Source organism: Wolffia australiana, chromosome 20 (genome assembly GCF_029677425.1).
Source record: "Wolffia australiana isolate 7733 chromosome 20, ASM2967742v1".
Classification (NCBI taxonomy): domain Eukaryota; kingdom Viridiplantae; phylum Streptophyta; class Magnoliopsida; order Alismatales; family Araceae; genus Wolffia; species Wolffia australiana.
The window spans coordinates 7207347-7233366 of NC_135854.1; the positions used below are offsets into that span (position 1 = coordinate 7207347).

General features: G+C 51.0%; 2 protein-coding genes and 1 pseudogene across 2 annotated transcripts; 2 read left to right on the plus strand and 1 right to left on the minus strand.

Annotated features, from left to right (window-relative positions):
* Window positions 1–130: 130 nt before the first annotated feature.
* LOC144716303 (ubiquitin interaction motif-containing protein) lies at window positions 131–4383 on the minus strand. Its single transcript, XM_078591421.1, has 7 exons — window positions 3479–4383; window positions 2635–2713; window positions 2325–2479; window positions 1901–2015; window positions 1626–1799; window positions 1119–1190; window positions 131–1040 (listed from the first exon to the last, which is right to left on the minus strand). Exons 1-7 carry the CDS (start codon window positions 3856–3858, stop codon window positions 285–287), a joined length of 1731 nt encoding a protein of 576 aa, XP_078447547.1. The 5' UTR covers window positions 3859–4383; the 3' UTR covers window positions 131–284.
* LOC144716302 (pleiotropic drug resistance protein 2-like) lies at window positions 4383–11022 on the plus strand. The gene is made up of 20 exons (XM_078591420.1): window positions 4383–4705; window positions 4772–4892; window positions 4978–5066; window positions 5149–5233; window positions 5311–5592; window positions 5798–5888; window positions 5968–6868; window positions 6994–7154; window positions 7337–7440; window positions 7571–7736; window positions 7821–7931; window positions 8029–8129; window positions 8240–8572; window positions 8669–8959; window positions 9062–9145; window positions 9286–9419; window positions 9530–9757; window positions 9963–10134; window positions 10242–10468; window positions 10655–11022. Exons 1-19 carry the CDS (start codon window positions 4434–4436, stop codon window positions 10278–10280), a joined length of 3765 nt encoding a protein of 1254 aa, XP_078447546.1. The 5' UTR covers window positions 4383–4433; the 3' UTR covers window positions 10281–10468; window positions 10655–11022.
* LOC144716057 (pleiotropic drug resistance protein 2 pseudogene) lies at window positions 10280–10924 on the plus strand (annotated as a pseudogene).
* Window positions 11023–26020: the final 14998 nt, after the last annotated feature.

Below are 26020 nucleotides of genomic sequence, written 5' to 3' on the forward strand. Positions count from 1 at the left end.
TAACATTGGCCAAATTCATCGGTTACAGCACAAACCATAACGTTGCCAAGTTATTTTGTAACAGGTTAATGCCTGTTGTTTTATGATTTTTAAAATTGATAATTTCGAAAACTTCTACTTTCACAATCAATTGTAAGTCAAACGCTATCGAATTCTTTATTAAATTTCACGGGAAAAGAAGGGACAAATTGCGCAACTTGTTGAAAACTTAAGCAAGTTGAATGTCAAATTACGCATCACTGGATTTCCCTCTTCATGATGGTAAAATTCATCGTACGATGAAATCAGACAATGCTGGGCGGATCGCCGGTCCACGAGCAACTCGCACGTGGCCAGCGGGTCCTTATACAATCCACGAGAGGAGCCTGCATGGCTGGCTCTTCTTCCTCTTGCTTGATATCACTGGAGATGAGCTCGTCTTCCTGGAACCACTTGGGCGGGACAGAGACCCGGAGGTGGCACAGCCTGGGCCTCTGGACGGCGTCAGCGCCGCCAGACTTGGCAATGCCATTGAAGTGGAAGAGCTCAAACCTCTTTCTGGGCACCCGCCCCGGCTCCAGCTTCAGCCCGCCGTGGCGGCCGTCTAGCTCCATCAGCACCTTCCAGAATTCACTCCAGACCACGTACCCGGTGGCGCAGAGGGCGGCGAGCTGGTCAACAGGGAGGTCAACGCCGGTGTCAAGAAGCACAAGCCTGAAGTCGTCGGCAGCGACGAAGCCGCCGCCGCCGCTTTGGTCGCGGGCGTCGAAGGCAGCACGGATTGCGGCCTCGCGCCGCTCTGCCTCGGCCTCGGCCTGGGCGGCACCGTCGAGGGCGAAGAGGACGGTGTAATGGGACTCGCTGCCGAGCACCCATATGGGCCACCTTGGCCGTTTCAGCAGCTGCCCCACCTTGCAGTAGTTGAGGGACTCCAGGAGGGTGAGGAAGCCCACCTCCACCTCCCCGGCGATGCCCCCCAGCGACATGCCCCCTCCCAGATCCATCCTTCCGTCGAAGACGTTTGCCGTCGCCTCCCCGCATAGCAGCAGGTTCACTATCTCCTGCCAAAGGCACAACTTGTATTCAAAATTTCCAGCTTTTACAATGATCAGAATTCTAATCAAATCTGCCTCCAGTACCTGGGAAGCATGGCCGAATGGCGAGGTCACAAGCGGAAGCGTTGGGTCGTCCCTGTCCGTTTGAATGGAATCCTGAAAGAGGAGGAATGATCATAATGATGGACGATGATGACAAACAAATTTCTGAACGAATTTGTGTGAGTGGATTTGACGATGATGATGGGAATGGGTTTGATGACGATGGTAGATCTAAAATGGAATGGATAATGGATTTGGTGGTGATGTATTCAATGATGGAATTGATAATGAATTTGATGGTGAAGATCACGATGATGTATTTGATGATTTCACTGATGATAGAGGTAGTGGTGGTAATGATCTTGCAGATGATAGAGGTGGTGGTGGTGATGATAACGAGGGTGTATGTGATGATTATGCAGATGATGGTGATGGATTTGATGATCGTGCTGAGGACAAAGGTGATGGTGGTGAGGATGATGACGATACAATTGATGATGCTGATCATGGTGGCTTGGTGAGAGAGCGATATAGAAGCATGGTGCTGACCAGTCCCCGGGAGAGAAGTGCAGAGATGAGGAAAAGAACTGCTCCCAGCCGGCTCTGGAAGACCGGCAGTTCCAACATGAGATGGTGGAAGGCGTCTGCCGGAGAATTGTGGGTTCTGATCCTTAGATGCTTCTTGAGGTCAGCCCCTGACTCAATCAAAATTGCTTCCATGGCCTTTTCAAAGGGAGATAGATAGAGATATAGATAGATAGAGAGAGAGATGGAGTTAGCTGCATGGTTCGACAGCAAAGGTCATCGGGGGTAATCAGTTCGACCTCATTTTGCAGTTCTACCGTCTGCCCCCCGCCTTTGTCGCCGAGTGTAGCCACCACTGCCCTTTTCTTCTCTCCGCACGAGAAGAGTATTTCCACCATGCCCAACACTAATGCTCTGAGAAAATGAACGACATAATCACGAGTATTATGAAAAAGTTCTAATCATCAGGCCTGGCATTCAAGCTGTAAGAGGATAAATTCTTATGATATAGAGTACGTAACACCAATCACACGGACTCTCCGCTCCAAGAAACTTACGCATGTTGAGCAGCGTTAACTTCTTTTTTGTAGATCTAACGAAAAAGGTCGGCTATATAGAACTTAATGCACAAAACGAGGGATAAGATAGATAGTAGCTCAGCAAAATCGAAAAGTTTGGTTCATAAATAATTATACATCTTTGATAGAGAGAGAGACTCATCACCTGGTTCTCCTGATATCTGTTATCGAAGAGAAATCATCTCCTTTAAACGGGGAAATTTGGGGCACAGAAGGTTGATAAAAATTGGGCCGGAGAACTGAGGGATAATCCTCGTTCAGAACCTTTGGGAAGAACAGAAGATACTTGAGGATAAATGCCTGCAGAGTTTTTTTTTAAACCATCGTAAGATGCTTGACGATCATGGATTTTCCACCATAAAAAGAAAAAAAAAGATTTTAAAGATGATATTAAGATGATAATGCCACATGTACACTCCTTGTAAAGGAAGTTTGAGAAGAACAAAATGAATCACCTGGACTGGTGCAAGAACTCCACAAGGGCCTCCTTTATGCTGAACTAGGCCCATACAAGTCTCAGGATCGGAGCTGAACCTGCATGCCGTTAAAAATTTTAAAGAATTATAAGCACCATATGATTATTCGAATCTAGCCTTAAAGGATAAAATCTGAGCAAAACAAAGACACAAAAATGCCGTAATACAAGAATTTTGCTGAATAAGATCTCATCATTATTTGTAGAGAAGACTAAGATGTTGAATGTTTTGGAAGAAAAAGATCAATTCCGGATTAAAAAAGTTCAATCATGTTTGTTTTGGAAAGAAAAAATCGTATACACAAGAGTACGAGGAGTCTTTCCTGTATCCACGAGAAAATGATTGACAGATACGTACACTTACTTTCTATTAGAAACTGCAAAAAACCAAAAAAACATCAAAGAAAAATGCAGAGAACGTTATAAGATGGTAAACTTTAGCAACGTTTTGATACAGATGTAGTCTACGCTGCACAGTAGGCTACATTTCAGTACCCGCAAAAAATCACGAAAAATACCTGATGCCCTATCAACATATAAAAAGGACTACATTCCGATTCAACCCAAGCATATTTCCACGAACATATAATTTGCAGTTTCCTATGAAGGAAGATTGTTGAGAACGGTTTTCCTTCATGAAAAAAATTGACCCCAAATTTTCTAGAAAAATCTGGTCGCAGGCTTTAAACCGCGCATGCCATCCAATCTAGATGCACACCGATGAAACAGAGCAATCAATTAAGTTGACAAATCTTCACCCAAAAAACGGGGAAATCAAAATTGTCAGCTCAGTAGAGATTTCAAAGTATGGCAAAGCAAAGTACCTGATGCCCTGGTTAGTCCACTGCGCAAGAATGCTCTTCGAAACGGCACCGCCGAAGAGCACGAGAAACAGCCGGTCCGCTTCCTCTGCGCTCAACTGCTTGCCATCGACTCGCTTCGCACCTCTATCCATTTCAGGGTCATCAACAACGGCGCTCGCGGTCGATCCGGCAGCGGCTTTATCCTTCGCCGATCGACTCGAAGTGGCCATTCTCTTCTCCGCCGCAGCGGCCATGATCTCCCTCCGCAGCCGACGGCCCTTAGCCTCTGGAGACTCTTCCACATCCTCCGGCGGCATGCTTCTCTTCGAATCCGAAGGCGAACTCTGCAGGCTCATACGCAGAGCCATTTGAAGATCCTCCTCCTCCTTCTGGTGCTCCATCACTCCCCAAATCGTCCTCCTGCCGATCCAAACCCTCCTACAATTCCCAAAATCAGCCCAACTCCGCCGAAGCGCAAATCAAACGCAAGAACACCTCCCAGAGAATCGGGAAGAAGAATAAGCGCCGCCACGGATCGCCGCCGGCGACGACAGCGCCGCCTTCCCCTCTCCTCCGCCGCCAACCTTTCTTCTTCACCAAGGCACACTCACTGCACTATCCTTATCGGATCCCTCCAGATCCAACTAGATCCGTTCCCCGCGAACAGGGCCAAGAGTCCAAGACGAGGACTCCCCAAGGGCTTTTCCGCAACTTTCCTAACCGTTCCGGTCAACAGCAGAGAAGACTAGCTTGCTGCCACGCGGAGCGAAATATCTTAATTCACGAGGAAATCAAGTCAACACGGATGGGAAAAAGAGACACGTCTCTAGCCGCCGAGTCCTCTCTTCTTTCTCGTGCTCGACGACCGTTGACCTTCTGAGCTCAATCTTCTCTATAAATGCAGTTTACGTTCTGCACTGAGATAGAGAGATACAGAGAGAGAGAGAAAAGAGAGAGAAGAGAGAGACGTTTGGCAATGGCGGAGCTGTCGCGGGGGAGCAGTCGGAGGAGCTGGGGAAGCCATCTCTCGGGAAGCTTCAAGGAGCTGATCCCGGACCCGTCGGACGTGTTCTTCGGCAAAGCGTCCGGCCAAGAAGACGAAGCGGAGCTCATCTCCGTGGCCGTTGAGAAGCTCTCCGGCATATCCCTCGATCGCCACCGCGCCGATGGATTTTTCGCCGACGAGGGCGATCAATGCCTCGAAGAATACGCCAGGCTTCTCCGCCGCGCCCGAGAGCGAATGAACAGGTCCGGCCCTCTCTTTCATCGATAATTTATCGAATATCCTTCTCAAATTATCAGTCTCAATAACAGCGCCGGGATAGAACTCCCCAAGATCGAAGTGCGATTCGAGAGCCTGTCCGTGGAGGCGGACGCGTACGTCGGGCGGCGGGCTCTTCCTACTCTCCTCAACGCTGCTGTGAATTCGCTGGAGGTTTGATTATTTTATCCTGGCCGCTGTCTCTTTCGAACAGTCTCCGGCGGCTATTCGTTATTCTTTTGCTTTGCTTTTTCTTCAGGGAATAGCCGGATGGGTCGGTCTGCCCGTGTCCGAGACGACGGTCAACAAGATACTGCGTGACGTTTCCGGAATTCTGAGGCCGTCGAGGTGCGCGGAGAAGCAGACTTAAAAACTAGTTAAAAAAAGCGGGTAAACGATAATTTATGAGATTCTCTTTGGTTGCGCGTAGGATGACGCTGCTGCTGGGTCCGCCCGGCTCGGGGAAGACGACTCTGCTGAAGGCGCTCGCGGGGAAGCTCGACAAGAACCTCAGAGTAAGAAGCTCGGGGCGACCAGATTTCTCATTCTCGAGCTTGTTTTTTAAGCTCAGCTCTGCTTTGTTGGTCGATAGGTTGAGGGGAAGATCACGTACTGCGGCCGCGAGCTGAAAGAGTTCGTGCCTCAGAGGACCAGCGCGTACGTCGGCCAAGACGATCTTCACCAGGGCGAGATGACCGTGAGTGAGACGTTGGATTTCTCCCGGCGGTGCCTCGGCTCGGGCTCCGGCGCGCAGACGCTGTCGGAGATGGCGATCAAAGAGAGGGAGCGGTCCGTCGGACCCGACCCCGAGACGGACGCGTTCATCAAGGGCACTTTCTCGCGCGATCGCGCTTTCACGAACCATGTTCTCAAGGTCTTTCCTCGGACTTCTTCCTGCATTTAATAGTTAATACTCTTAACCGAAATATTGATCTTTGTGGCGTTACCTCCTCCATTTAATACTTTCTCCTGCGACCGCGCTTTCACGAACCAAGTTGTCAAGCTCTTTCCTCGGTTTTCTTCCTTCATTTAATGCTTCACCGAGATAGTTAGATACTGACGGCGTTGATTCCTAATAGATGCTCGGGCTGGACATCTGCGCCAACGTCTTGGTGGGGGACGAGATGCGGCGAGGAATCTCGGGGGGGCAGAAGAAGCGGGTTACAGTCGGTGAGCTTTTGAACCACGACGAAAACGCGGCGTTCAAAGAATAGTTCAAGGTATTCATGCTGGGTTTTCCGCTTTCCAGGGGAAATGCTTGTCGGGCCGGCGAGAGTGCTGCTCTTAGACGAGATATCCAACGGGCTGGACACTTCCACCACCTTCCAGATCGTCAAGTTTCTGCAGCAGACGGCCCACCTTCTGGACGAGACGATTCTCATCTCTTTGCTGCAGCCCCAACCCGAGACGTTCGACCTGTTCGATGATCTCATCCTGCTCTCGGAAGGGAAGATCGTGTACCAGGGCCCGTGCGACAGAGTGCTGGAGTTCTTCGAGTTCATGGGATTCAAGTGCCCCGACAGGAAAGGCATCCCCGATTTTCTCCAGGAAGTGACCTCCAAGAAGGATCAGGCGCAGTACTGGAGCGATCGACGGCGGCCTTACCAGTTCATCTCCGTGGACGAGTTCGTGAAGGCTTTCGGCTCCTTCGAAGCGGGCCGCCGTCTGAGAGGCGAGCTGGGCGAGGTTTACGACGCGTCCAAGGCTCAGCCCTCCGCGCTGGCCACGGACCGATACGGCGTCCCCGCGGCGGAGCTTCTGAGAGCGTGCTTCGCGAGGGAGTGGCTATTGATGAAAAGAAACTCCCTGCTCTACGTGGTGAAAACCTTTCAGCTGATATTCCTGGCCGGGCTGGGAGTCAGCGTCTTTCCGAGGACGGAGATGCACCAGGAGACCATCGCCGACGCGGGCAAGTACTTGGGCGCGCTCTTCTATGGCCTCATCTGCGTCATGTTCAACGGCATGGCGGAGATCATTCTCACGATTATACGGCTGCCCGTCCACTTCAAGCAAAGAGATCTCTTGTTCTACCCCGGGTGGGCTTTTGGATTGCCGTTCGTCGTCTTGAAGATTCCCATATCTCTCATGGAGTCTTTCATCTGGGTCGCCATCACCTATTACGCCACTGGTTTTGCACCCAGCACCGGAAGGTTCTTAGCTCTCACCCTACTCGACCGAGTTCTTCGTCTTCTTCATCATCTTCTTCTTTATTTGCGATTATCGGTCGCTCACTCGACCGAGCTCTTAATCTTCTTTCCGTTTCCAATGGTTTCAGGTTTTTCCGCCAAGTCTTGGCCTACTTTTGGACGCATCAAGTGGCGAACGCGTTGTTTCGATTTCTCGCCGCTGCCGGAAGGTCACTCGTCGCCGCTAACTCCGTCGGCGTTCTCGGCTTGGTCATCGTCTTTGCGCTCTCTGGCTTCGTCGTATCGAGAAGTATTCATCTAACCTCGATTGCCGTTCTTTTATGCTTATTCAAAGGCTTAACTTTTCTGATATATTTCTTAGAATTTCTTCTATCATATCCTCCTGAATTTTTTTTACGTTCTACGCCGCCATTTAAAGAGACGGGACTCAACCGGCTTTCTTTTTTCTTCTTCTTCTTCTCCCTGGAAAAGGTGACATCGACCCGTGGTGGATTTGGGGTTACTGGACCTCCCCAATGATGTACGGGCAGAACGCGCTTGCCATTAACGAGTTCCTCGACTCGAGATGGAGCCAGGCAAGAACACCGCTCACCTTCCATCAGCAGTTGTTGATATTCTTTCTTCCTAGTGGATAAAAACCGGCATAAACTTTTGCATGCCGATACAATGGACAGACTTGACGTTAACGTTTGTGTGCCAACACAGAGAAATAACGACACCAACATCGACGCACCCACAATTGGAACTGCTCTTCTCAAATCCAAGGGTATGTTCATCAACGGGTACTGGTATTGGATCTCCATTGGAGCTTTGATCATCCTCACTCTGGTCTACAACATCGGCTTCGTCGCCTGCTCTACCTACCTGAGCTGTAAGTCCTTCTCGCCAGATTAGGAGAATTACTGGACCTCCAATGCGGTCTTCATTCTGATTCAAATTTGATGTGCCGCGGCAGCTGTGGAATCTTCTCGAACCCTGATCGCGGACGAAGATGAGGAAAAATTGAAAGCCCAAAGCTCGAAACCATCCAAGCTCGGGATTGCCTCGAGGAAAATCGCAGAAAATGGTAACCGCCTTTTCTAAACATTTCGCTCGAACGGATTTTTGGGTAGACTCTTCTCCTGTGTTTGTACTAACTTCCAAATACAAATCTCTGCCGCCAGGTTCCGCTCCAAGTGCGAACTCCAAGCGTGGAATGTTGCTGCCGTTCAAGCCTCTCTCTCTCACATTCAATCACCTCAACTACTACGTCGACATGCCCAGTGTAAGATTTTACGTCCACGAAAGGATGTTTTCAATGCCCTGCAGACAATCCAAGGCTGTAAATTCTTAGCTCAGAGTTCTACGATGGATAACGCGATCGTTTTCCCTCAGGAGATGAAGAGTTTGGGGAGCCAAGAGACCCGTCTCCAGCTTCTCTGCAACGTGAGCGGTGCATTCAGGCCAGGCGTTCTAACGGCGCTGGTCGGCGTCAGCGGAGCCGGGAAGACAACGCTGATGGACGTCCTGGCGGGAAGGAAGACCGGGGGATACATCGAAGGAAGCATCTCCATCTCCGGGTACCCCAAGAACCAAGCCACTTTTGCAAGGGTCAGCGGCTATTGCGAGCAAAACGACATCCATTCCCCCTGCGTCACCGTCTACGAATCTCTCCTCTATTCGGCGTGGTTGCGCCTTCCCCCTGACGTGAAATTGGAGACCCAGAAGGTGAATACACCTTCTAAGAGCACTTCAACTTCCCTTCTTCCGCAGAATTGTACGTTGTTCTCTGAGTTGACGACGCGTTTGATGCCACACTTTCAGGAATTTGTGGAGGAAGTGATGGAGTTGATCGAGCTGGACATGCTGAGGGATGCCCTGGTGGGCCTTCCCGGAGTTAATGGCCTCTCGACTGAGCAAAGGAAGCGATTCACCGTCGCCGTTGAGCTAGTCGCCAACCCATCCATAATCTTCATGGACGAGCCAACCTCAGGCCTCGATGCTCGCTCGGCAGCCATCGTTATGCGGACTGTGAGGAACACGGTGAACACCGGAAGAACCGTCGTCTGCACAATCCATCAACCCAGCATCGACATATTCGAATCTTTTGACGAGGTTAGCCTCTTCCGCTTCCGTTTATGCCTCTCTTTCTATCAATTTGTCAATAATCATCTCTTCCTATTATGTCCTTTTCACATCGTTTATCAATCTGCACAGCTGCTGTTGATGAAGTTGGGGGGCCAAGTCATCTACGCAGGCCAGCTCGGGCGGAGCTCCCAAAACCTTGTAGACTACTTTGAAGTAAGTTCATTGGCGGAATATCAAAGTTTTACTCCGATAAGATGTATCGGTTTCCGTGGTCTGAAAACCATCTGCTTTACGACATGCACGGTGCGTTCTCGTTGATCTGAGCAAGACATGAAACTTTTCCTGTCTTTCAGGCTATTCCAGGTATTCCAAAGATTAAGGAAGGTCAGAATCCGGCCACTTGGATGCTCCAGATCAGTGCTCCCACTGTCGAAGCTCAGCTGAACATCGACTTTGCAGAGGTCTACGCCAAGTCTGCGTTGTACCAGTTGAGTTTCACGCAACATTTTTATAAAATACTGCTTGAAAACTTTGCCCACGAAGTGGGTTTGGTCAGCTATGGTTTAGAGGCATAAACGTTGGTTTCATGTATCGCAGGAAGAATCAGCAGATCATCGAGGAACTAAGCTCTCCTCCTCCTGATTCAAAGGACCTCTATTTCGGTGACAAGTATGCCCGAAGCTTTGCCACTCAATTCACAGCCTGCTTCTGGAAGCAGCACCGATCCTACTGGAAGAACCCCTCCTACAACGGCGCTAGGTTTGTCACCACAGTTGTCATGGCCCTCCTATTTGGCACACTATTTTGGAACAAGGGACAACAGACGTAAGTACTCCTACTAATCAGTCTTCCTTCCACAATTGATTTTTCACAGAGACAATTGGCAAATCTTGGATACTTGTGATCCGCAAACCTACTAATCAATCTTAAACACCTTTTTTATTCACCACCGATTGTCAAATTCTTTTCATTTGGGTTGCCCTTCTTCTTTCGGTGGTCTCTTTTCTAACCGGGGAGATGTCATGAACAGGAGCACCCAACAAGACATCTTGAATCTCATGGGAGCAGTGTACTGTTTCTCATTCTTTCTTGGATTAATGATTGGCTCGACGGTTCAGCCGGTGGTGGCCATTGAACGGACTGTGTTCTACCGTGAGAGAGCTGCCGGCATGTACTCAGCCCTTGCCTATGCCTTTGCACAAGTATGGCCGGATCCTCGAATATCCTCCCACTTGTCAATATCCATTGTATCCTTAACATGGTTATTCCTATAATTTTCATGTGGCGATTGAGACTATTTACATTGCAGCTCAAGCCCTGGTGTACTGCGTCATCTGCTATTCTATGATGGGATTCAAGTGGGAGGCAGACAAGTTCCTATGGTTCATCTTCCTGGTGTTCATGTGCTTCCTCTACTTTGCAACCCACGGGATGATGTCGATCGCCATCACCCCAGCATATCCCATTGGCAGTATCATTATGCTTCTCTTTTTCAACTTCTGGAATATCTTCTGCGGCTTCCTCATCTATAGACCGGTGAGTGAATCCTTTAAAAATCAAAGAGAACTCTAAAGTAGTCCTTTTCTTCAAGCATCTCCTTCGTAATGTTCTTTGCAAAACTCTCAAAGAAAGCTCTGCATGCCAAGAAATTTAGAATAATTTAGACGATGGAAAGACATGCTGTTCACAACCTTCATATGTCTATTCTTTATTGCCAAACAGATGTTGCCCAAGTGGTGGAGGTGGTGCTACTGGACGTCACCGGTTGCTTGGACAATATACGGTCTGATAGTATCTCAATTTGGGGACATTGAAGAGATGCTCCAAGTTCCAGGGCTGCCAAGCATGTCGGTCAAAACCTTTTTGAAGGAGGTTCTTGGTTATGAGAAAAATTTTCTAGGATATGTGGCAGCGGCTCATGTTGGCTTTGTGATTGCCTTCTCACTTGCTTTTGCCTTTGGCATAAAGTTGCTAAATTTCCAAAGGAGGTAGCGATACGTAACTTTTTTAGTGTGATGCCAAAAAAGACATGGCCTATTACTTGGAAACGTAATGATGCCTCTTTAGATATATCCTTACTGTTTAATAAATGCAGTGACCGGAATGCTGTTTCAAGATCCATTAAGATAATGAAATTCATGACTTTGATGAATTCACGTTGTACACTTAATTAAGGCTATCACAAAGATGGGAGCCTAATCACAGTTCAGAGGACTAGAAACTGCACAAAATTTTCCCAATCCATTAAAAAGATGCTACAAAAATATGAGAAAATGTTTCACATAGTTGAGCTACACATAGAACTTTACTAAATTATAAATGAGTATAAGCCGACAGATATCATGATGATGATACTGGGATGAATGCTGAACCAGATATCAGTTTAATTGAATCGGAAATGGGCTAATCTGGTATCCGTCTTTATCGATATCTAGATACCAGATGACGATCTGGGAAATCGGTTGCTACAATACTGATATCCAATACTGATGCCGGACGTCATCTGGTCGTCACCAAATATAATGGTTCTGTACCGAATTAGTGATGGTGGTATCGAACGTCGACTGTATCGTCGTCGAACGAATAAAACCCGAAGGGGTCGATGTGACTACGATGCAGTGAATAAATGTCCTACATGTCGTAAATACAGGCTCCAACTTGAGGGAGGCGCCAAGCTTCGAGCTTGGATGGGGTCGCCTGGTGACGGCGACGGTGGCCTCTCGAACCTTGTCGGAGCAACGAAGGCATCTATGGGGTACGGAATCAATCCGTAGGGTTCGCACGTAACGGGCGGACTCGTTCGTACCGGTAAGACACTCAAATATGTTGTATTTATCTCAAAGCCTCTCTCACGGTCAAGCCCAAGCGCGATGGAGTCAAGACAAAAATCTACTGCAAGAGATAATTAAATGAGCGACGGGAGAGGACGGCATACCTCATCAGCGTGGCTCGTGGTGCAGCGTTCGTCGACGACCGGCGGCGGTCGAAACGGGTGGGGCGGAGAGGCGTCGGAGAGCGGATGGCTGCTCGACGAACAAACGACAATGTCAGAGCTACTGGTAAAGGTCGGAGGAAGAGAGTGTGGGGAGTCTACGGTGGGCCGGCTCAAACGTTAGCCTTCCTGGGCTCTCCGTAGGTGGAGCAGTGCCAACTGGACTAGGCAATGGGAATGCGAGCAATGGCGATATTTTATATCGGCAATATGCTGTTGATCCTACGGACGGACAATTGAGGTCCCGACGGGTTCCAAGCGACACCGAAGAATGTAACACCGTCGGACACCCGGTCAAATGCGTGCTGCGCGTGATGGCCGAGAGTCCTCGGCGACCCTAAAAAATGGTGCAGCGATTAGCAGGTGAGGGTGTGGGCGAATCCTGGACTCTGTTTCCCTGGATTAATCTTCTTGCACCGCATCATACGCGCTGAACAGAGCAGGGGAGAATAGGAATTGTCACCCACACGGCGCGAAGGAAGATTTCACACCGGATGTGGGGGGGGGGGGGAAGGCACGGTGCATCCCCCCCGGTGAGATCTGCCGTCAGCTTGTCCTCCCATCGCCCAAGAACTCTCCGGCCAATCAAACGACTTCCCAGTCATTGGCGGAGATGTTTGTACCCGACGTGAAGGCGACAAGTCGCGTGGGGCTTCCTTTCTGCTGTCGGTGAAGTCTGCCGTCAGCAGATCCTCCCATGGTGTGTAATTCTTGTGGCCGGACAATTGACGTGCAGTAGTCAGCGGGGAGGTTTTACTCCCGATCTGATGGCGACAGTTCACGTGGGGAGTTTTCTGGGATGATAGAAAGGCCAACTCAATCGTACAGGACGACGGTGGGAAATTCCCTTTGCCGAAGGCTTGAGAGATCAATCTCTCCCACGACAATATGGTTACCTGGAAGATAAGTCCGCAAGGACTGCCGGGCGGGATGGGGTCGGCTTCGATCGTAAGGGCTGACTGCCTTGATAAGAAGGTGCCAGCGAGCTCCGATTTCTGTTAGGGGAAGGGGAGACGGGGGGATTCCCTTTGTCTGACCAATTACCCACTCGTTATTCTCCCCTGCGCTCTCTTCCTTCCCCCTCTGTGATCTTCTCTTGAGCGAGGAAGGGAGACCAGAACAGAACAACACAAACGATTATCCTTCTTTGATTCTTCCTGGTCTGACTCTTAGGGCGCCCCCTTCTTCCCTTATAAAGGGGGGAGGAAATTGGCCCTTAAGTGGGTCAACAAGGGGGGAATAGGATCCATTAGGAGCCCCTTATATAATGGGCCCCCTTATTACAAAATAAAGGGGAAAGTAAACAATAAAATAAAAAAAGGAAAAAGGGGAAATGACTAAAGACCCCTTCCCATGACGATGAAAACGCGGACATGAGACGCATCGTGGTGCGATGAAAAAACAGGACGACCAATACGGAAAACATGAGACACAAATAGGAAAATGACGAAAATCAAAATGTGATAATCAAGCATCTTCACCCGGCTGTCGATGACGGTGGCAGGTGGCGCAGATGATGTCGTCGATGAATTGTGATGGCGTAGGCCATCAAATACCCTTCTCCGTCTAGATATCAGCATTGGTCTTCATCTCAGGGTTTGGATGATGATGTCATATATATATATATTCGATCTCCAAGATATAAATAGAAATATTTATTTCAAACAATTTATAAATGCGTAACTAAGTGTAAGGCCCCAAAGTATGCGACATTTTTGCATAGAGGCCTACATGCTAACTGTGGGGACATGTACATGTGCTGGACTCATGATTTGGAGAATGAGTTCTTTAGTGCGACGCCACAACATGCGCTACAGGCGGTGATGCCCCACCCTGATCTTTTGGCCATCGCCCTTATGCAGTGCGTGCCCGATGGCGCTCGAGCACATCTGGTCAGGGGAGGCCCGTGCGTGTTGGGAGCACGGGTCACTAAGAGCGCGCACGCCGGCGCTAGGTATTGCGCGTGTGCATGGGATGCGCATGCTGTGAGACAGTGCCGCGGCACTGTGCATGGAGTCATGTGGGTAAGCCGCGCGACTATGCACGTGCGCCGCATGCATCACTTGTGTGGGGTACAGGGCAGAGGACCTTCTGCCAGGAGACTAAGGCATTGGCGCATATAGAGCCTGGAGATGGCTTGGTGCCCAGAGAGAGCGGGGGCGCTTGCGGGTAGTGCTGGGCGCGCCACTCCCAACTTGAGGCACCGAACACGGTGGCGTCTGGGTGGACCGTACGCGATAGTTGTTAGCGTGGGTGCTAGCAGCGCGTGGAGGGTCAAGGCTGGGATGGACGGCAGATTGCCAAACGCCATGCCCACGGGCGCGCGATACCCGGCCTTGGGGCGCAGGTGTAGTGGCGAGGTCGGCGGGCCTTCGCGCAGAGCGGTGGGCCTCAAGACGCAAGAGCGACACTACCAAGGCACGCGATGCCTCATCTCGTTACTTCATTATCATTCCTCGTCTCGTTACCAATTGTAATGGGGGCTTCCTCATCTTGTGTTCCTGAACCCGTTGACGAGGAGAGATGGAGTCTGGAGACGACTCTAAGTTACTCGAAACAAGACGCTTGAGGGCGAAGTGGTGAAAGCATGAATTTTGCCTACTGTAAAAAAATTATTGGGATTGAAGGCCCAAGTAGACAGAAACCATGACATTGTAATCTCAAGGCTTACGGACATGACGATGTCCTTAAAGATGGAGGTGACAGATTTGCGACGGGCTGAATCTTCCAAGACCCAACCCAGTGGATAAGAAGAGAGACTTTTGATGCCACCTCCAAGATTCAGCATCACCCGCAAGGAGGAGGATGTGGCCAACATCTTGTATGACAGCAAAAAGCATTTTGAGGCGAATGACACCTTAGAGGGATAGTGGTTGGCCAACATCTTGCATGCCAGCTACGTCCTCACGGAGGATGCTAAATTTTGGTGGAAGCGACACTCGGGGGATAGTGATTGGCCACCGGAAATCTTTGAAGAATTTGCCTAGGAAGTCAAGGACACGTTTATGCCATGAAAAACCTCCTGGATGGCGAGGGAAGAGCTCGAAAACCTCCAGATGATCGGGACTCTAGGAGAGTATTTGAAGAAGTTTTCTTCCATAGTCTTGAGGATAACCGATATGTCTGATGTGAACAAGCTTTGCCAAAAGACTTCCCCACTGGGTTAAGAAGGAACTAGAGAGGAGGCATTGCCAAAATAATAAAGCTGCCTACCAAGTTGTGGAGGGAATGGTGGACCTCTGCATGAACAAAATCGCCAAGCCAGAAGAGAACGCCAAGAAGCGAAGTAGAACCCGCCCACATCGCACTTAAGTACCTTGATGTCGGACGTCATCGGGGACGTCGTCCGGTCGTCACCGAGTATGATGGCTCAGTGGTGATAAATGATAAATGTATCGGAATACGGCAATGTCGTCGTCCGACGGTACCCTAACGGGTATGTAACTATGTGAGATGAATGCCCTACGTGTCGTACGTGCAGACTCTGACTCGAGTGAGGTGCCGAGCTCCAGGCTTGGACGGGAGTCACCGGGTGACGGCAATGGGGGCCTCTCGAACCTTGTCGGAGCGACGAGGACGTCTACGGCCAAACGGAATCAATCTGTTGAGCTCGCACGTAACGGACAGTCTCGTCCGTACCGCTACGACACTCAGATTCGTAGTTATCTCTCGTTTAGCCTCTCTCACCTACCTAGCCCGAGCGCGGTGGGAACGGGACGAAAATATACTGCAAGAGAATAATTAAACAAGTGACGGGAGAGGACGGTGCATCTCGTCGCCGATGGCTCGTAGTGCAGGATCTCGTCCTCGTCGATGCCGAGTCAGAGCGGACGGGGTGGAGTGACGTCGGAGTAGTCACGGCGGCTCGACGTGCAACGGATGGTGCCGGAGCGATGCTAAGGGTCGGCGGGGGGGTTGACGATGCCAAGGCTCGCGCGCGTGGGCGATAGCGTCACGGGGGGTCAAGCGGCGGTCGCGATGGCTGGTGCTAGGGTAGCGTGCGCGGCGCGGAGGTGAAGTGCGGAGGCGTGGAAGATGGCCGCGAGCGGCGGTGGGTGGCTCTAGCGGTTCGGGCGTGCACGGGCGTAGGTGAGGGAATGGCAATCGCGGGACGACGCCCACAGATGGCAGCAAGCAGTTCGGGGCTCGGCGCGCGGTTGACTCACCCAACGTGGCGGTGGTACCCATGGGCGGTGAGGGCAGTGGCGGCCTTGAGCGGTGCAGCTGGTAGGCGGCTCAGGTGGCAGCGACAGCGTGCGGTTCGGCGGCGGCAATAGCGGCGATGGAGCCACGGGTGACGCGGCAGGGGTGGCCTTGAGCGGCACGGCTGGTAGGCCGCTCGGGCGGCAGCGCGGCGGCAATGGCGAGCGGCGGCGTCTTTGAGCAGCGCGCGAGCAACGCAAGCGCTTTGAGCAGCGGCTGGCAAGCGGCGGCGGCAGCGCGCGTTCGCGGCGGCGGCAGGCAAGCGGCGACGCGCCAGCGCGCGAGCAGCCTACCAGACGCGCCGCCAGCGCCCGCCGCCGCCGCGCCGCCGCTGCGCGCCGCCGCGCCGCTGCCGCCGCCGCGCTGCCGCCGCCGCGCGCGCGCCGCGCCGCCGCTGCCGCCGCCGCCGCCGCGCCGCCGCTGCGCGCCGCCGCCGCCGCCGCTGCCGCCGCCGCGCCGCTGCGCTGCCGCGCCGCCGCCGCCGCTGCCGCGCCGCTGCCGCCGCCGCCGCTGCCGCCGCCGCCGCCGCGCCGCCGCCGCGCCGCTGCCGCGCCGCGCCGCCGCTGCTGCCGCCGCCGCTGCCGCCGCCGCTGCCGCCCGCTGCCGCCGCTGCCGCCGCCGCCGCTGCCGCCTCCGCCGCCGCTGCGCCCGCCGCTGCCGCCGCCGCGCCGCCGCCGCCCGCTGCCGCCGCTGCCGCCCGCCTCGCCGCCGCTGCCGCCGCTGCCGTCGCCGCCTGCCGCTGCCGCCGCCCGCCGCCGCCGCCGCCGCCGCGCCGCCGCCACTGCCACTGAGCCACTCACCGCCGCTGCCGCCCGAGCGGCCTACCAGCCACGCCACTCAAGGCTGCCCCTGCCGCGCCGCCCGCAGCTCCATCGCTGCTGCCACCGCCGCCGGACCGTGCGCTGTCGCTGCCACCTAAGCCACCTACCAGCCGCGCCGCTCAAGGCCGCCGCTGCCCCCACCGCCCGTGGGTACCACCACCGCGCCGCGTGAGTCAACCGCACACCGAGCCCTAAGCTTCTTGCTGCCATCCATGGCCGCCGTCCCGCGATTCCCATTCCCTCGCCTATATTGGCGCACATCCAGATCGCAAGAGTCGCCTGCCCCTGCTCGTGGCCGCCATCCGCGCTTCGCGCTCCTCCTCCATGCTGCACATGCGACCCTAGCACCGGCCATCGCGGCTGCCGATTAACCTGCCGTGACACTACCGCCCGCGCGCACGAGCCTCGGCTTCGTCAAACCCCCCCGCCGACCCTTAGCATTGCTCCGGCACCATCAGCTGCACGTCAAGCCGCTGTGACTACTTCGGCGTCCCTCCACCCCGCACGCTCTGACTCGCCATCGACGAGGACGAGATCCTACACTACGAGCCACCGTCGACGAGGTACGCCGTCCTCTCCCGTTGCTCGTTTAATTATTCTCTCGCAGTATATTTTCGTCTCGTCCCCACCGCGCTCAGGCTAGGTAGGTGAAAGAGGCTAAATGATGTAATACGGAAACGCCGGGATCGATGGCTCGTATTACGTCACAAAATGCGCAATGCGTGTTCAATTCCGACAATAGATGCACTTTCAAAATCCGCAAGAGCGGAGAGGACGGGTCGACGGTGGGGCGACAATTCAGTAAATCCTTAGAAGACGAACAGGTCCGGGTCGACTCCAAGTGACCCGCAGAGCCTCATGATCGAGCACGACGAGAGGGGCGTTTGACGGCCCACAGGAGTTCACCCTCGACGACTATAATCGGGTCGTCAATCTCAAAGAAAATCCTATCACTCGATGAGGGTGGCTAGCCTAACCAGACTCTTGACGATAACAAGCAGCAGCAGAAATCGATAGAGAAAGATAGCACTGTAAGGAGTAATAATACTGTTAAACAGGGAGGACAAGATGGAACCTGGTGTCACTCCGTCAACGTAGAATAATCGAGAGAATGCCCGGTGGTGGAGAGCCCGGTCGCTAGCGCAGGCACGAACGGGGGGGGGGGGGGGGGTCACCGCAGTAGCCACGGGTGTGCGGGGCCTTCACGATCGAGGCGTGCAATGGGAGGGGGGTGCGGCAAAGGCGGTCGGACGTGCGCGTGGTCGCGCGAGTGGGTGCTCCCGGTGCGAAGGCGCACTGGGTGGTGGTGGTGCGTTGCGGCGACCCGCGCGCGCGGACACGTTCGGGCGTGCACGGGCGAGCGGGGAGGCCGACGTAGAGGACTTTGGTGGCGAGCATGGTTTCTGGCGACCGGTGGCGCGCGCAGGGGCGCGGGCGGCGAGCGCGGTTCCTGGCGACCGAGAGTGACGGAACCCGCCGGCGTAGGGGACTCTGGTGGCGAGTTTCCGCTCGGGCGCAGCTGCTGGCGAGGTGAGAACTTGGGGACGCTGAGAAGCCGCCGAGGTGGTCCGGATGCTCCCAAGGGTGAGTCGACGACAGCTAGGTCGAGGGCGCTTCTCGCTTGCGGACGAGTTTCCCAGGAGGGGGATGACTGGAAGCGCCGTCCGCGGACTGAGGGGCTGGGTGATCGGGCACGTCACCGGCGAGGAGAACCGACGAGCCGACTAGCCAGGGCCGAACGTCGGGTCAGGTTGGCCGTCGGGCAGGAACCTTGGTCGGAGGTGGAGCACGCTCAGGGAACCAGGAATCGCAGGAGGGAGATGAACAGCCCAGGAGGTTGAACGAGGGAGGAAGAAGATACCCTGCTATTTTTAACTCTAAAGGAAAAACGAAAATGAACTAAACCAACTGATGTGTTTTTCAAAAGACTCTCTAGATTGTCCTTGGGCATGCCTTCCCCTTATATAGGGGGGGAGGAAGGGTGCCAAGAGACCAGGACGAGGGGAGGGGTCCGTCGCGTGACGTGGCCCTCCTCTTTACATGACATTTCACGAAAAAGAATGAAACGTAAAAAAAAGACGGGACCGGTCCAATACACGACCCGATCCAGTATTACAATTTAAGTAAATAACAAAGAAAACTTACTTCGAGTACTTGAAGTTGGGATCACGTACGTCGGCACGAGCAGCCTGGAGTGGTCGAACATGTCCCGTGTCGATGTCGGCATCATCGCGATGGTCCCCCATCACTAAACAAGAGATAACTACGAATCTGAGTGTCTTAGCGATACGGACGAGACCGTCCGTTACGTGCGAGCTCAACAGATTGATTACATTTGGCCGTAGACATCCTCGTTGCTCCAACAAGGTTTGAGAGGCCCCCGTCGCCGTCACCTGGCGACTCCCGTCCAAGCCTAGAGCTCGGCACCTCCCTCGAATCAGAGTCTGCACGTACGACACGTAGGGCATTCATCTCACGTAGTTACATACCCATTAAGGTACCGTCGGACAACGGCACCGCCGTATTCCGATACATTTATCATTTATCGCCACTGAGCCATCATACTCAGTGACGACCGGACGATGTCCCCGACGACGTCCAACATCATACCTTCAAACCCGGCCAGCCAGGGATTGAAGAGAAAGTTCAAACTGGGCCACGGTAGGGGCTGTGACAAAGGCAAGAGCCCAAGATTGGCGACGGTAACACTAGGTGGCAGGGGAGGCAAAACAGGGTGTTTTGCATGTGGAGGATCTCACTTTATGAGGGACTGCCCACGGGTTGCAGGGACGGCCACCAATGCTAATGCAATGGTCGTGCCCCCGTATGAGCCAACATTCCCGGGGATAGAATCACAATGATGCTGAACCCTCTACAATGCCTAGCGGCACTACAAGGGGGTGCCCCGGTCCAATATGAAGGTGTTGGCCTCCTCCACGTACGAGTACTCATCAATAGCAAACCCGCCATGGCCATGGTCGACATGGGGGTGATGCATAACATCCTCGCACAAAGAGAAGCAAAAAGGCTCAACCAATGGGGCAGAAGTCGCGGGACTCCGCTCTCCTGCTCGCGATGCAAGTTAATGCCAAACTAAGGAAGGAGGAAGAGACCTTCCTCATCACCATATGAGGGTCATCACCCCAGAAAAAGGGTGGAAGGCAAGGGTGTGCACCAGCCCGCTTGGCTGCGCTCAATTGGGTTGACGACGATGACAATAACCCCGACGCCACTGCGAGTGGACTACTAGGGTCTGAACAAAGTCACGGTGAAGAACAAATATCCTGTGTCGAATGCGGAGGAGTTGTTCGACAGGCACGACAAAGCTCACTTCTTCTCGTAGATGGACTTGAAGAGCGGTTACCACCAAGTGCAGATCAAGGAGGAAGACGAGCTGAAGACTACCTGTGTTACTCGCTATGGCTCTTTTGAATTCTGCGTTATGCCCATCGGACTCACAAGTGCCTGCGACATTTTGTTGTCTTATGAACAATATTTTTTGAGAGTATATCGATGATTTTGTGGTGGTGTACTTGGACAATATTCTTACATACATCCAAAGCTTGGATAATCATGTGAGGCACCTGAGGAAGGTGATGAACAAGCTGAAGGAACATGAGCTCTACCTCAACCCAAAAAAAAGTGTGAATTTGCCTTGCATGAAATTAAATTCCTCGGACACCTAATCAGGAAGGGAAGTGTGCGCATGGATCCCTCTAAGGTGAGGGCTATCCGGGACTGGATAGCACCAAAAGGAGTACCTCAACTGAGGTCCTTCCTCGGGCTAGCCAATTTCTATCGTAAGTTTATCAAAGGCTCTTCCTGACTAGCTACTCCACTAACAGACTTGTTGAAGAAGGATACAAAGTGGTACTGGACGGACCGTTGCTAGAGAGCATTCGATGAGTTGAAGAAGATAGTCTCCAGTGAAGTAGTGCTTTGACTGCCCAAGTTTGACAAGCAGTACGCGGTACACATCGATGATTCTGACTTTGCACTTGGAGGTGTCTTGATGCAGGATGTGCACCGAGTGGCTTACGAGAATCAAAAGCTGTATGATGCATAAAGAAGGTATTCAGTGCATGAGAAGGAGATGACAGTACACTACCGAAGTGTATGACGCCACTATCTCCTTGGAGGTAAGTTTGTAGTCTATACAGACAATGTGGCCACCGGTTGCCTCGAGTCCCAGAAGAAGTTGATCCCAAAGCAAGCCAGATGGCAAGGCTTCTTGGCGGAGTTTGACTTTAACTTGAACTATAAACTAGGGCGTGCTAATCAAGTAGCCGACGCCCTGAGCCGTAAAAAACTAGAGATTTTTGTGGCTACACTTTCGACAGTTCAGGGGAGCATCCTAGATAATATCAAGTTGGTGCTGAAAGATGATCTAGAAGCTGTTCACCTTATGAATCACATAACTGCAGGCGAGACAAGAAGATTCTAAATTGAAGATGATATAATCTATGCAAGTGGAAACCGGCTGTATGTGCCGTGTGTGGGTGGGTTGTGCCGCAAGCTCCTGTACACATCACATGACACACCCCACGTACACACAGGATAAGCGCGTACGCTTGCACTCCTGTCCAACAACTATCACTGGCCAAGAATGGAACGATATGTGGAGGCTTATGTCCGTTCATGCCTGGTGTGTCAACAAGATAAAACTGAGAAGGCCAAAGCTAGAGGAATGCTAGAACCTCTCGAAAGGCGAGCATACCGTGGGAGTCTATCTCGATGGATTTCATCACTTGCCTCTGCGCGTGGGCGGGTAGATCCTATTTTGGTGGTCATGGATCATTCTTCCAAATATGCAACATTTATCCCTACCACGTTGGAGGTGCACACAGATGGCGTGGCTTGACTCTTCATGTCCCATGTGGCAAAGTATTGGGGACTTCCATTGGACATCATCAACGATCGTGATACAAGATTCACGAGACATTTTGGGGAGTCCTTGTTCAAATACATGGGCTCCAAGCTCAAACTTTCAACGAGCTTCCTCCCCCAAACTGATGGCCAGACGTAGCAGGTGAATGCTATGCTCGAAAGGTATTTATGACACTATGTATCAGTTAACCAATAGAACTGGGTGGAAATACTGAATGCATCACAATTCACACACAATATCAACCAGAGTTCAGCTATGGGGCCTTTGTCGTTCAATATTGCAACGGGAAGGCAACCGTTAACCCCTCCAGAAGTGGTGAAAAGAAAATAGAATGGGCATTTCCCTACGGCCTTCCATTTTGTGCACGATTACCACGCCCGCATTGAGGAAGCTTGCGAGGTACTAGAACATGTTGTTCAAAGAATGAAGAAACACGCAGATCAGCACAGAAGGGACGTGGAGCTCCAAGTGGGTGATCTAGTCTTGTTGAAGATGAACTCCCAAATGTTAAAGACAAACTAGGTGAAGCAAATGCACAAATGACTGGTACCATGCTATGATGGGCTATTTGAAGTGGTGACGAAGATTGGGCGAGGTTTTCTACCGGTTCAATAAACCCCGATGGTTGGTGTTCCATCCTGTCTTCCATGTATTGGTGCTAAAAAAGTATATTTCAGACCCCAAAGACATGACAAGGAACCAACCCCAACGTGCTCTACCAGATGTGAAAGCGCATTTTGACAAGGAGGTAGAGGCGGTCTTGGCAAAAAGGGAGATTGACCAGGGAGGACGTCACGGTTGCTACCACAAGGATGAGTACCTCATCAAGTGGAAGAATAGACCAGCTGAATCAATGACATGGGAGCGAGACTCAGATTTGTGGCGATTCGAGGACGTACTGCGGACTTATGAAGTGGCGTAGTTGGCATCAACGAGGACGTCGATAATTTCAGTCGATTGGGGCGTGTAAGGCCACAAAGTTTGCGACATTCTTGAACAAAGGCCTGCGTATTAATTGGGGACATGTTCGTATTCTCGACTCATGATTTGGAGACTAGGTCCTTTAGTGCGAACTACTAAGACCATGCACTACGGATGGTGACGCCCGACCCTGATCTTTTCGGCCATTGCCCATAAGGTGCCCATGCTCGTCGGTGCTAAAACAAAGCGGATCAGGGCAGGCCCACATGTCTTGGGCACGCGGGCTGCCAAGAGCGCATGCGCGGGACATGCAAGCTGGGCAGTAGTGCCGGAGTGCTGCTCGCGGAGTCGTGCCGGTGAACCACACAATTGTGCGCGTGTGCGGGGCACGGGGCAGGAGGCATCCTGCCAGGAGATAAGGCATTGGCGCACAAAGAGTTCTGAGATAGTGTAGGCGTGTGGCACCCCGACGGGTAGCGCTGGGCGCGCAACGCCCAACTAGAGGCTCCGAACATAGTGGTGCTCGAGCGGACCGCGTGATAAGTGCCATCGTGGGTGCTGATGGCGTGTGTGATCGCCAAGGCTGGGATTGCATGAGTGATCGCCAGGCCCACAGGCGCGCGGTGCCCGACCTGGGGTTACGTGTGTATCGGCCGGGCTAGCAAGTGCGCGCGCGGGGAGCGGCGGGCCTTAAGGTGCAAGATGCGAGGTGTGCTGCGCCTCATCTCATTACTTTGGTATCCTCCCTCGTCTTCCCCCATGGAATGTCTATGATGACGTAACCTCTTTATGATATGAATGCAATGATCCTATTCCCTAATGGGGTTGCGTCCTCGCCCTTTCCTCTAACCCCTTCTATGCATACTGAAGCTATTGCAAAAGACTTCCATTGCAAGAGATCAAGGCTGCTCAGTGCTATGCTCCAAGCACTGAGGCCATCACGTGCCAGATTCGAGCATTTGTCCTAGCTTAGGATTTGACCGCGTGACATTTGGCTATAGATACATAAGTCTGAGTTTTTAAATCACATCCAAGAAATATAATTAATGAACAAATTAGTGAACTCTTGGATCATCAGTTTGATGCGTAATTATTATTTTATATTTGTGGTGATATGAATTTCTTGGACCCAAAGTTAATGCACAGGTGTTTTAAATCGAATTATTTTCATTATCTAAATGATTAAACATATGGTTGGGGCCTCAGTGATAACATGGGAATTATTAAGTTAATACCATGAAAATTGTCAGGTTTTATGCATTAAAATGCTGAAATATACTTTTAGGCATATTTTGATTATTTTTATTTGTTGTAAATTTTGGGGAATTTTTAGTCTTATATTATAAAATCATTTTTTTCTAAGTTGAAATCAATTTTTTATGAAATTTGACAATATATTCAAGGAGAAATTATTTTTCTATGTAAACAATATATTTTGCGTAACTTATGACTTAGATCTTATTTAATAGAATCTATTTAATGAGTTCTGAGCTTCACTTCCCACCCTGCCACTTGTTGCCCTTCAATACGATCAAATAGCAACTAATCAATGTTTTCATCAATAATTAGTGCATCTAATCATTATGAAAAGGTGTCATTGTGACATTGCAAATCTGGATACCATATCGGTCAGTCATTAACTGGCACATGTTGTTACTTTTAAATTTTCGGGGTGACGTGGACCGATAGAAGCGATAGATGATTAAAATTACAATAAATGTGTATGTAAAAACTCAGAAAATAGTCATAATTTTTATATGTTACAAGAAGGAGAAAAGTAAAAAAAGGTGGCATGCTTGCCTGGTGTCATGACATTGATAAAAAATAAAGAAAATGTGTTGATGTGGTATCACAAATTTGTATCGCAGCATCATTGGGAAAAAATTATATGCATTTTTATGGGGGGAATGACATGCGGAAGCATATCATTAAATAGCAGCAAAAATGTGGTTGCCATGGTGTGAAGTGTCACCATGTCATATTAATTATTCTAATAAAAATACAATTTTCTTCATGTAAGAATATGTTTTTGGATTTTACAATCGCAAATGACACAAAATATATCAGCCAATCTTAAAGAGGGAATATTGTGGGATTTGAAAATGATGGAGTCAAATCGATGCTAGGGGAGGACACAGTCTGACTGAAGTTTGGTCAGACCAGACTGAACCAGATCGTTGGTTAGCCTTTTTAGGACAAACAAAAGAGTCGATTTGGATCCAGTTCACACGTTGAACTGGATTGAAGACCATCCGTGTTGATATAATATATTATAATGTCATTCTGTCTCCTTCTCTCTCACCCTATCTCCCCTTCTCACTCTCTTCCTCTCTCCCTCTCGTTATCTCTTCCTCTCTCTCTCCCTCTCTCTGATAGAAATATATATGGCCAATAAGCTAATCACACATTCCACATCTCGTTCTATGTTCATTAATAGAGCATATTCATTGTAGCACTATGTGATGCTTATAATGAAGTCCATGAATACCTGATTGAACACATATTGAGTTCGATGATAAATTCATGGACTTCATTATAAGCATCACACATGTGCTACAATGAATATGTTATATTAATGAACATGGAACAAGATATGGAATGTGTGATTGGCTTGCTGATCACATATATTTACATCAGAACTCATCGATGGGGATCCCCTTGTATAGAAAGGAAATGAAGATTACCCACCCTAACAGAGGAATTTGAGACTTAACTCCAAGCATCAGAGATGGACATTGAGACAACATTGGGATTGCTGACATGCATAGACTAACGTAGCCTCAGTACACGAATGATGTAGGAACACGACTTGAGTCCACAGGCCTTGCTCTGCTTGGAGGATCTAAGTCCTGAATCCACAGAACTAGCCTCTCCAACCCTTGAGTCCACAAGGGGTTGTACTTGAATCCACAAGCACACAAGCACTCTCTAACAAAGAGAACACTATGAGGGGAGAAACAACAGTTTGAACAAGACAATAGATTTCAATGATGCTCATTCAGGGGTACATGTGGGCCTTATATAGGCTACAAGAAGTGCAGGGTCGTCCATAATGACTGTACCCATGCAAAGACAAGTCAAAACATTGAGAAAAACAATTCTGACAAGCTAAAACGGAGGATAAGCAGCTTGTTAGGCATGAGCAGAGATATCTTGCAGATTCTGGGGCCCGGAGAAGCTGTCAGGAGATATTTGTGTGGCTCAAGAAGATCATGATGGGACAAAACAGAAGATATGCAGCTCTGACAAGTTAGAGCAGAGAT

Excerpts from the sequence above, each read along its gene's own strand:
- LOC144716303 (XM_078591421.1), bottom strand. The coding sequence starts at position 3,858 with ATGGAGCACCAGAAGGAGGAGGAGGATCTTCAAATGGCTCTGCGTATG. Across the intron at positions 2,714-3,478 it reads TGGACTAACCAGGGCATCAG|GTTCAGCTCCGATCCTGAGA; the intron begins GTACTTTGCTTT and ends AACGGCATGCAG. Across the intron at positions 2,016-2,324 it reads ACAGATATCAGGAGAACCAG|AGCATTAGTGTTGGGCATGG; the intron begins GTGATGAGTCTC and ends TCATTTTCTCAG.
- LOC144716302 (XM_078591420.1), top strand. The coding sequence starts at position 4,434 with ATGGCGGAGCTGTCGCGGGGGAGCAGTCGGAGGAGCTGGGGAAGCCAT. Across the intron at positions 4,893-4,977 it reads CTGCTGTGAATTCGCTGGAG|GGAATAGCCGGATGGGTCGG; the intron begins GTTTGATTATTT and ends CTTTTTCTTCAG. Across the intron at positions 10,135-10,241 it reads TTGCCTATGCCTTTGCACAA|CTCAAGCCCTGGTGTACTGC; the intron begins GTATGGCCGGAT and ends TTTACATTGCAG.